Below are 11,490 nucleotides of genomic sequence, written 5' to 3'. Positions count from 1 at the left end.
TCTGCCGAGTGCCCCGGTCGGGCCTTGGGACCTCCACAAATCGCTGGGCATGGCTCCTGTCACTGCTGCCCAAGGTTGTAACAGCACTCTCCGCCTGCCCGGCTCTGTGTTCTTCTGGGACATCGGGCTCGGCCCCGGAGCCGGAGCACCGCATTGCCTGCTAACACAGCCAGACACGCAGACAGGTGAATCTGAGCTTTAGACAGGGTTTTACACAAACGTTTGTATGGTGGTGACACATTAGTGAGCAAATATTAGCCAGAAGCTACTGCAGTGGATTGAAACTGCAAGGCTGAACTAGAATGAGAAATGCAAATCTGTGTTCAGGCAAAGTTATTGCTCAGCTGCAGCAGCACCAAGTTGGAATTAATAGAGACTTTTCATGTTATTGTGTAAGACTTGTGGCGTTTCTCCACAGGGCATCCTTGCAGAAGATGCAGTGCGTAAATGATTTCTCTGTCCAAGGAAGCTCTGAGGTTTTGGGAGGATACACAGTAGGGAAGCATGGCTGGTCAGTGCTGGCAGTCCACGCTCTGTGGGCTGTGTGACAGCTGATTCCAGGACAGCTCTGAGTAAGGCACTTGGAGGAGCCTGGGAAATCGTCGATGCTCTTCTAAGGCAGTTGGGAATTTCCAGAGGAGGCTGGTGAGGGAGAGAAAGGCCCCAGGCTGTGGCAGGAGCAGCCCAAGCAGCAGCCAGGGCTTGTGAAGATCTCTGCTGACCTTTGTGGGCCATCACTGGGAATTGTGTGTTACTGTGACACCCGCAGGGGTTTGGCATCCACCCTGGCTCGGTGTGGGAAGAGTTGTTTGGTAGTGATGTGTCCTCTCCAAATAATCCAGCGGGGTTGTGTGTGCACATGGAGTGGCAGGAGCCAGGTGTGGGTGCTGCTCCCTCCCGTGCAGCCAGGCAGGTCAGAGGGCACAGGATGCTCTGCTGCTTCAGGGCTGCTGAGGAGTCTGCTCTGCATTTGTCACTGGACCTGTCTTTGTGGGGACAGGGTTTCCCAGTGGAACAACTTCAGCTGCTTTTTCATCTTTTGAAACTTTAGCAGAAACGTCAGAGGGAAGCAGTAGGCCAGGGAGAGGTGGTTCATGCTTTGGGGCAGGAACAGCCAAGCTAGAGTGAGTTATGAACCAGAGCATACTGGGGTATCCAGTGGTGGCTGCAGCAGGGCAGGAAAGCACTTTAAACCTCCTTCCTCCCTGACAGCCTGAGCTTCATGTGGCAGTCACCCCCTATCAGCCTCCTCCCTTTGCAGTACCCTGGGCTCATCCTGCAGAGCCTCTGCTGCTCCCAGAGCTCACCTGGCTCTGCACCAGGTAATGCTGCACAGACCTGCAGGCACAGGGGGAGTTCATTGTGCTGACCAGGCTGGCTGGAGTCAAACCTGCCCGATGTTTGTTGACACGTGCCTGCAGCAGGCAGTTGGTACGTGAGAGTGTAAATGAGTAACTTGGAGAAATCACAGTCATGAGCAGAATTGTCCTTCCTAAATCACTGATTTTGTGTAGTTTTCTGTGAAAAGTTCCTGATTTGCCTCTTTCTGTTTAGAGCAGTTGGGAATTAATATTAAATACCCACTTAAAATCTACAAATTGTGCCACACATGAAGTGGAAAAATCCATTGGTGTTGAGACTTTGCCCTTTTGATGTCCCTAATCTGAGGATCTCCGAGGTTTGTCCGTTAAGAATTCCCAACCGACAGCCACCCTTGGCTGTTAGTGTTGGGCAATTCCAGCGTTTACAGTGCCTGGTGGTCAAACATTGAGGGATTTGTCAAGGTCACAACCACAGCCTGTGTCAGACACACATGGGGACAGAACTGCTGAAGCCTCTTGTGGACTTGGCCATTTCATCCCCCTGTGCCCTCACAGCCCGAGGAGGAGGAGGAGGAGGGCTGGGTGAGCAGCTCCTCAGCATTTGCTGTGTCTTGCTGCACAGCCAGCTCTCCTGGGCAGACCTTGCTCTCCCAGTACCTAACTGGAGGGTGGAAGCAGCAGAACAGATATTTCCAGTTTGTCTGAAGGACAGCATGCAATGAGAAGAAAAGAAAAAAATAATAGTTCAGGGGGGATTTTCTTGAGCATATAGTTACTCCTGGCTATTTATAGCACTGTCATTTAAATATCCCAAAAGATCCCATCATCAGAGGTTTTTTCATGATTCCTTTGAAGAACAAACTCATACTTGTTTGAACAAGCCACATCATGGGAGTTGTTTTTGTACCCTTTCCACCCACACAAGCCTAGGAGTGATTTTCACTTGAGAGCTTGTTAACCAGAGGAGCAGCCAACTACGGAGCCCCTGTTGCAAGGCACAAAGGAGTCACACCTGAAAATCCTAACTCTGCTAGTGGGAAAGGCATTTCAGTGCTCTGAGAGGGACCCAGCGCTGCACAGCTGCAGGGGGTTGGCTTTGGCAGAGTTACTTCTGTGACACAGGTAGCTCAGGTGGCTCATCCATCACTTAGAGCTGTCTGAGGTCAGGTTTTCTGTCCCCTGTCCTTTGAGGGGCCAAAGGGGAGGACAGACATGAAAAAAACATTTGGTAATGGCACAAGTGACCAAGCAGAACCCAATCCCATGAGAGCACCCAAGGGAACAGGTATCACCCATCTCACCTGGGACTGTGCTGGGCCACTTTCACCAACAGCTCTGAGCCATCCTGGGCTCAGCCATGAACAACTTTCTTTTTTTTTTCCTCCTTGTGCAGCTTTTAGCTCCAGAACAGAATTCACTCTCCAAGTTCAAGTAAGTTCTGCATTTTCACTTTTTTATTTTCCCTTGTAAAATATTTCAGCAGCATCAGCTGGGCAGGGATTTTGAAGCTATTTCCTTAGACAGAATTGCCTGCTCCAACAGTGCAATTTTCCTCTAAACACAGTTTTTCCAACTGCATACATAACTAAAAGAAAACTCTCCTTTCATTCCCTCCCTGTGGCTACAGTGTATTTGTGATCTCAAGTAGCAGGGAGGCTCCACTGTCCAGAAGAGGAACTTTAGGAATGTTTTTGAGAGCAGTGATTGAGCAGGTGCTGGCTCCTACTCCAGGTCCTACTCAGAACTAAGAAACATTTCCTCCAAAGTAAAGAAAACGAAATTTAACAGTTCCCACACTGCTGCTCTTCCACTTGTGCAGCCCCAGCTGGCACCAGGAGCAGGACAGGAATCACCTGTGCAGGTGTCTGCAGGCCTGTTTGTTCACCATGCAGGGACAATAAGATGTCTCAGAAGACGTCAATGCAGTCACACTTTAATGTGTCTTTACATCCTTTTACGACTCACAAAGCCAGAATATAAGTACTTATACATTTTTAATGGGAAAGTAATGTATCCCCCTAAAAGAAAAATAGATGTGATTAGTCATTTGTCAGAGAAGTTGCCTGACAGCTGAAACCTCAAGCTTCTAGGCAAAAAAAGCTCAAATAGACAAATTATACTGAATTGTTCTTTAAAGACCAAGCAGCTGTTTTATTACAATATTAAATTTACATTTTAAAAAGAAATATTCTGATTTATTATTCAGTTATGATAATCTTATTGAAGTGACATGAAATTCATGATAATGGGCTTTCTTCTTCCTCAGTCACCACAGGCAATCTCAGATCTGTGCAGGATCCCACACCCAGAGCAGCACCAGTCTGGGAAGACAAACCCCAGACACTGGATTTTAACCGGAATCTTAATTTTCCTCAGAAAAAGTGGGTGGTTGGGCTCTGGAACTGGGCTGGATCCCTTGGTGCAGCCCCAAAGAACCCACCCCAACCTGTCCCAACAGAGAGAGGACATCAGCATCCACACCTTCAGCCCCAGCCCCCGGGAATGACCTTCGAACAACTGGGAGCAGGTTCAATTTACATTTTACTTCAAAAAAAAGGGGGAAGTACATACATGAGGGGAGAACGGGGTGAACAATAATTATCTGAAACCAGGTTTCCACCACTGTGCCCCACAGCTCCCCCAGGCACTGGGACCAGCGGGCTCTGCAGGCTCACAGCCCGGGTGTGACAGCACGGCCGGACTGGGCTCACGGAACCCCTGGGGAGCCGAGGCCGGATGGAAGCAGTGACATCATACACAGGGTGAGTGACACAGCTCCTGGTTTAAATGACAGAACGCACCAGCAGGAGGGAGGAGGAGTAGTTAACAGTTACTAACACTAGAATAATCAAATTTGTATGTTATACATATACAGCAACTAACTGCTTTACAAAAAAAGCAAAATAATACAATATATTGTCACATGTATTTACAGTGTAGTAAATATACTTTTCTGTCAAATTTTACACAAAAACTATTTACAGGTGAATATACTGCATAAAAAAAAAGGTGGGACCAACACTCTGAGTGACTGTCTGTGGTTTGTTGCATAACAATAGGACGTGCTTTGTGACTTCGGAAAGAAATTAACCTTAGAATGAAACAGAAAAAGCCCTAAAACCTACAACCCGGGTCAGAGGCAGCCCCGGCCGTGCCGGGGGCTCAGCCCACGAGGCTCAGGGAAATGCTCCCTGTCCTGGGAAACCTCATGCACGGTAAAGCAGAAACATCGGCATCATTACAGGTAGGTTATGCACTACTCAAATACTACTGAGTTATCTTTAAGTCAGGGAAAATACAAACACAAACAGAATGTTAATTGTCTTTACAGTACTGAGCTGTGGTCAGTGCGGGGCAGGGAACGGGCTCTGAGCCAGGGGGTCACACACGCTCCCCGGGAGGGCCTTACATGGTCCACGCGTTCCAATTGGATTTCTCTGCATTTTAAGTTTTCATGTCAGAGCACAGGGACTCTGGGGCTGCAGCTCCAGCCCTGCAGCAGAGCCTGGAGCAGCAGAGCCTGGAGCAGCCACTGCCAGTGGCCCGCGGGGTGCCCGGAGCGCAGTGGCACTGGGGACCCTGGGATGGGGCTCCCACGTGTCAGGTCAGGGCTCACACCCACACTGTCACCAGCAACAACCTGCTGGTCACCAGGGAACAGAGCAGCAGGTGGAGAGAGGATGGAGCAGCCCGGGATGGGAGCAGGGCTCCCAGGAAGGGGTGGAATGAGATGGAGAGTGCTCAAACAGGGCAAGAACAAAGGAAGGAGGATGTGAGAAAGAAAAAGGCAAATCCCAGCAGCAGCTGCTGGAGGGAGCGATGCAGTGACAGTAAGGCACTCAACAACTAATTACTGATGGGGGTTTAATCATTACACAAAGGCCATGGTTCCCTGGGAGCCAAGCACAAGCTTCCCAAGCACCAGTACTAGGAGACAATGTTCCTGTCTATCGGGGCACACACGATCCCAAATTAAACCTTGGCCATCAGCAGTCCTTACACCCCAGTTCACCCATTACCTGACACAGGTGTCTGATACCTCTGCTCTGCCAGAGTCCAGGCCCTCTCACTGAACCTCTCATACAGGGAGAACTCCAACTGACTCCCTCCTTCCAGGAAAGAGGAAATTCAGTTTTGTTCAATGACTTTATGAAGAGACCAGTTTTTTCAGCTGGGACTGAGAGCCTGGAGTAGTTCTCACAGGGAAGGTGACTTTCATCCCTGTCCCCTGTGCTCCCACATCTCTGTGCTGCAGGGAGCACAGCAGTTCTGATGGAGGGACACTGCTGACATGGGCGATGCACAACAGGGAAGGGCTTGCCCTCTGCCCAAACAAAATCAGTTCTCTAGAACCACTGTTTGCAGGAGACCTGCTCATATGAGAAACAACTGAAAACAGCACACCACCTTTACAAGAGATTCTTGTTTTCCTCCTACATACAAATCCTCAGGCTTCTACAATTCCTTGTCCTCAGCAAAACGGGAAGGGCTGGAACCAGCTCGGCTGGGCACAACCCAGTGCAAACCCCAGTGACACCAGGGGTGAGGTGGTTCCTCACAATCTGAGCTGTGGGATGACAATGGTTTCTAACACTGGGGACCCCAAACCCAAGGCTTGAGCTCCTGCTCTGTCCCTGAGCCCTGCTCAGCCTCACGGCCCTGCTTAGACCCCGCTCTGTGTCAGCAGTGACCACGTTCCTGCCCTGGCGCCTGCACCACCCGAGTGAGGGGATTTGGTTAATTGCACCAGTTCACCTTTCTAGCCTGCTTATTCCATGACTGCTAATTCTAAGTTTTTCTCTTGTTTTGGCAAACTATTTGCATATGAAGTTTGTGTTCATAGTTTTTCCAGGACTGTAAACAAATTAAAGAAATTGTTATTTTATGAATCAATACAATAAAGGTATTTTTATTTACATAAATGTTACATTGTTACTGTGTGGATACATGGGAATTATGTGCTATAGCAATAAACTGGAACCCTTAATTGTACCATTCTCTAATAATTTAGCTGTGGAGTTTGATTTACTGAAAGCCACTAAGGATTGCACTGGAGGACTGGCTTTTACCTAATGGATATACTTTTTTTTTTTTCCTTTAAAGCCACTGAAGGATTGTTAATTCCTACCACAGCAGAGGGATCTGAAACTGGGAAGCGGATCTGTTTCTGAGCAGGAGCTGCGTGAGCCTCCAGGGACACAGCCCCTGCCTGAACTCCAGCTCGTCCCAAGCCGGCCAGCCCAGCCCGCGGGGCCGTGGCCCCCACAGCGGGGCCGGCACCGGCACCGCCTCCGGCTCCTCCCTGCCAGCGCAGCAGCCGTGCCCGTCCCCGGCCCCGACAGCCTCAGGTCTGTGAAACCCCGCGGGAGCCCCGGACCCGCCCCCTGCCATTGCACACAGTGTCAGTTCAGTGAAATTCATGTACCTTGAGCGGACGTGGCTCTCTCTGCCCCTGCTCGGGCAGCACAGGGGCAGCTCTGCCACACACTATCCCCCAGAGCCGGGAATGAATCCATCCCATTTTCCCTCCATTCCCCACTGGATGTTCTGCCGGGAGCTCTCCAAGGTGCGCATTGTTGGGAAGGGCAGAACTAAGAGAGGTGCTACAATGACAGCCCGAGGGTCAGTTCCCAGGGATTTTCCCCTGTACAACTTCCTCAGGCCAGATAAAGTACAGCAAAAAAAAAAAAAAAAAAAAAAAAAGAAGCTTTGGAAAAAAAGCCAGTTTGTCCAGTCTGGTCCACGTACAGTCCAAGTGTATGAAGCTTGGTCTTGGGAATGAGGGACTCCTGCAGCCTCCTTTTCCTCCCCCCTTTATTGCTAATTACCTGAAATTTAACCTAATCCACCACTTCTGTTAAGCTCCTTGTACTGCAGCTATCATGAACTTCTCAGTGTGGTAAAAAAAAGTACACAGCTAAAATCTTATAGGTTTGGATTAAAACCAGGGTTAGAGAAACTTCCCTGGCTCAGGAAGCCACTACTACCTTGAGGCGTGCAAAGAGGGCTCAGGATCACTTCCCTTAGGAAACACCTGAGGCCGGAGCAGACACGGCGGGGCTGGGAAATGGCTTTGGATTGGAACAAGACGCGGCTCTGCAGCGCTACAGAACTCCACCCTCCCCCGGGGCACACGCGTGGTTCTGAACAGCGGCTGGAACCGAGCACGGGCAATGAATGAAGGCGTTAACTCAGGCAGTGGGTCAGGAGTTGATCATCTGGCAACGCGGCTGTCGGGATGGGAACTGTACAGATCAAGTGCAGCATCACACCCGGTGGGGGGCCCTTCGCGAGGGGCCGCGCGTGTCAGTCAGGTCCAAAAATAAAAAATAAAATTAAAAAGCGACAATCACACGATCTTTTTGATGCTGTGACGCTTGAAGCTGCCGGCGCTTCGCTGCTTCTGCACTTGGCTGGCGGAGCCGTGGCGCATCCTCCCGCTGTTGGCGTGGCCGGCGGTGGGCGAGAGCTCCACGTTCTCCTTGTCGATCCCTGCGGAGACACAAGCGCAGCGCTGAGCCCCGCTGCCCCCGAAGGCCCGACCCCGCCGAGCTCCGCCCGCCCGAGTTCGAAAGAATCAAATCCCTTGGTGGCAGGTAAAGGCTGCAGAGCCGCTCGCTGCTGCCCTCCAGCCTGTGGGGCCGGCGGAGGGCAAAGGGTGAGCAAAACCAAGAAAACCTGGCTGTCCTGCTGAAAACAAAAGTCTGCTGAAGTGAAGGAAGGAGGAAAAATAACTCAGCAAGCTGACTCTTAATGGGTAAAGAAACAGTTTCCTAAGGAGAGTCTTGACTGGAAATGGGCACACAGAAACTGAAACAGGACTTTTCATGACAAGTGTGACTGCTGAGTTCAGCCCACCAGGGGCAGGAAGAGGCTTGTGGGGGTCAGGATGAGGATGGCACCAGACAGGTTTGTGCCCACAAATTTAGACCCTTCTGAGAAGCTTTGCTGAAAGTCTCCTATCAAACCAACCTCAAAACTGAAGTGCTTTAGTGAAGATCCCAGGCTGACAAGACACCACCACCCAATGCCTGGCATTAGAGCCCTGGGCAGTGGCTTTGGGCACTGTCACTGCAGACCCAACAGCCCAGAGCTGGGATTTGTGCAGACCAGCTCCTTTCTTGCTCTTTATGCTGACACTGCTGTGAGTTACCCCTCCTGTAGCTGCCACACTCTGTCTGTCTGGTGAGTGTTCACCAGCACCTCACACCCATGGGACAGGTGCAGCACCAGCAATGAAGAACAGGACCAGTGGTTTTATGCAAGAGGATACAACTACAATCAGCAGCAAAAATTAGGATGTCTGACAGCAAATACAAAAGTTAGAACAAAGTTCTGTTACTGTTAGTGTTACTGTCTGTTTGTGTGTCCCTGCAGTCAGAGCTGAGTCCTGGTCAATCTAAAGAGCTCACACCAAACAGTTCATTTTAGCTTCACACGTGCAGCAGAGTGATTTCCATATTAAGCATCCACTTGTCTGTTACCAGATTTATTCTCAAGGCTGTGGGTGACTTTGTCTGCTGTACCACCAAGTATTATTGGCACCCCCAAGAAATGCACCAGCTTAGCACTTGCTGAAGCCATTCCCGTGTCAGAAACTGCTCCTCATGCCACAGCCAGGCCCTAACACAGCTCAAGCAGCATTTCGTGCAAATATGATGAAAGAAGAGAGTACCTGGATGAGGCAGCTGCATGAAAACTGCAGACTTAGAGCAAGGCAGAAAAGCTTCACAGACACAGAATGAAAGAAATAAACGTAAGTGAATGATGTCCGTGAGACACGGAAGGGGAGGAAAAGGAACAGAGATGGTGACAGACAAAACATTTATAAACAATGATCCTGCCTAGTTGTTTCCAGATGCAAGAAATGAATTTTTCATGTATCTGCAACTTAGTATTTGTAGCCATAATAAAAAAACTCACTTGGCTGAAAGTGTTTCTTTTAACTGAGTGCTGCTGAACACGTGGCCTTCTCACTGATGTTTTGAATTTAATTTCCAATCAAACAGTGCTCAGAGTGCCAGCAGTGTGTTGTTTCAGACTCACTGTTAACCTGAACGAGTTCCCTAGTTCCCAACTCTGTTTGTGGAGACTCTTAACCAGCCTTTGACAAAAGCCATCTGTTTGCACAGCACTTGGAAGGAATGTCTGATGAGCTGGATTAATTCCTTCCTCTCAACTTGTAAAGGAAGAGGGAATGGAAAGTGGGGCAGAAGGAAGGAGGACATTTACAGAGCAAAATGTTTCTTTCCCTTGCAGAGAGCCCAATCCTGCACCATCACCTCATCCTTGGAAAGGAACTGCTGGAGCTGCTGCTGCTGCTGTGTTCCAAACGGAAATGCTGCCCAGAATGTTTCCACACTGGATGCAAGGTCTGTTCCCTAAGAAACCCCTGTCCCCAAATCATTCCAACAGCCCTGCTTTACTCCTGCTGCTCCTCTGCACCCTGAACAAACCATCCCAGTGCCTGTGAGCCAGGGATCCCTGCAGGGCTATTCCACACATAGGTGCTGCTGTTCTGATGCCCTTAATTCTCTTCTCTTCCCATGGAGTGACCTGGGAAGCAATTTTTGAGCTGGATAAAATTCAAGATCTGAACCAACAGAGTAACAGCTCAGGAACAGTCCAATATTCATTTGACTCCACAATGCACCAATGTTTGACACATAAACATATCCAGAGAGCCAACGAGGCTCCTAAACCAGGAAATTCCCACATTTCCCCCAGCCAGATGGTACCAGAACAGGCACTGACCTGGGGAGTGCTGGGAAGTGGCAAGTGAGGTCATGGAGTTGGAGAGGTTGAGGTTTGCAGTGATGCTGAGCTGGCTCTGCACCGCTGGAGGATATGGAGAGGTGGGGGTCAGGAGAGATTCTTCACTGGTTTCCTCATCAATTCCAGGCAAATATGTGTCAATCAAGGCATCAAGGAACTTCACTATGAGCTCAGCATAGTCTGGAATTTGGGTTTGCTATAAGAGATAGGAGAAAAACGATTGTTCTTTCCTTTGTACTTTCCTGTCAGTTTGAGCTTTGCTCCAGAGCTCACTCTCAAGTCCCACTGTTTTGTCTGCAAATTTTCAAGACTGTCTGATGAATCTGTAAAAACTAATTTGTGGCCTTGTCCAGACCAATCTAAATGTACACACTGCAGACCAGGTGTCAGTGTGATCTCAGTGTGTGAGAGCCCAGGGACAGGAAAAGAGGCTGCAGAGCCCCTGCCCCAACCCACACTTCCCTTGGGCTGGCTGGACACACAGGCAGTGCTCCACTGGCTCTGCTCCAACACAAAATTTAGCCTTGTGGGATCATCACTTATCAAATTAACCCCCTAGCCTGTCAGATACATGTAATGAAGTGACCCTGGGATCAGGAAAAGCTGCACTCACACACCTGGCTGCTTTTACCCCACTTTGGTAACTTATCTATCACAGCACCTGCTGCAGGCCCAGGGCTGATTTAGCCCTGGAGGTGCCCCTGACCTCTCTGCTCACTCTCAAGAGAATGATGCTCCTTAGGAGCATCTTTGCTGTAGCACCAAAGTGCCCAGAAAGGCCAAACAGCCCAGAACCCACAGAGCTCTTACCTTGGAGAAGGGGCCAGCAAACCTCCACAGCCCATTAAATCCAAAACCTGCAACAACAAATGGAACACCACCATGAAAGCCCAGCTCTCACCTGATAGAGAACAACAGAGAGTGCTCCCAGTACAGCAGTGTTTTTAAAGAAAGGAAAAATACTTACTCTGTAGATAGGACGTTTGGTATTGGGGTGGAGACTCCTCATGGTAGACAACACTCTGCACAATCCCATGAATTGGATTCAACAAGTTTGGATCCTGGCACAGCGATAAAAGGGTATTGATCTTGGAATCCAATAAATTATGCCTGAAGAAAGGAGAAGTGGCTTAGATCTTGGTCATTAAATAAAATAAACCAGCAGTTCAGGGGGAATTTTCACCCCCCCCAGTGATTTCACAACACAATTCCCAACTCTGTTCCATGAGGACTCTAATGATGTCACTTTGTGAACACCTGCTCACCTTAACTTCTGACAGCTGGGTTTCCTTTACACATATTCACTCCAGCAAAACTACAGCAGGTGTCTAAAGAAACCCCCAAAGAGCACCTGCTTCAAATCAGCTTTGAAACACCTGGGGCAAAACTTAAA

General features: G+C 49.4%; 1 protein-coding gene across 2 annotated transcripts in view; it reads right to left on the bottom strand.

The window, feature by feature from the left end:
* Nucleotides 1–3,239: 3,239 nt before the first annotated feature.
* The window catches only part of NF1 (neurofibromin 1), a 71,338-nt gene continuing 63,087 nt past the window's right edge, over nucleotides 3,240–11,490 (bottom strand). For both annotated transcript variants that reach the window (XM_014881132.2, XM_014881133.2), the window contains 4 exons: nucleotides 11,065–11,207; nucleotides 10,908–10,954; nucleotides 10,077–10,293; nucleotides 3,240–7,814 (listed from right to left, as the gene is read on the bottom strand). In XM_014881132.2, coding sequence (XP_014736618.2) covers nucleotides 7,672–7,814; nucleotides 10,077–10,293; nucleotides 10,908–10,954; nucleotides 11,065–11,207 — 550 coding nt within the window. In that variant the 3' untranslated portion in view covers nucleotides 3,240–7,671. The remainder of the gene's footprint in view (nucleotides 7,815–10,076; nucleotides 10,294–10,907; nucleotides 10,955–11,064; nucleotides 11,208–11,490) is intronic.

Source organism: Sturnus vulgaris, chromosome 21, assembly GCF_052056855.1.
Source record: "Sturnus vulgaris isolate bStuVul1 chromosome 21, bStuVul1.hap1, whole genome shotgun sequence".
Taxonomy (NCBI): domain Eukaryota; kingdom Metazoa; phylum Chordata; class Aves; order Passeriformes; family Sturnidae; genus Sturnus; species Sturnus vulgaris.
Note: the sequence above shows the minus strand (reverse complement) of the source record. Positions and strands in the feature narration are given on the sequence as shown.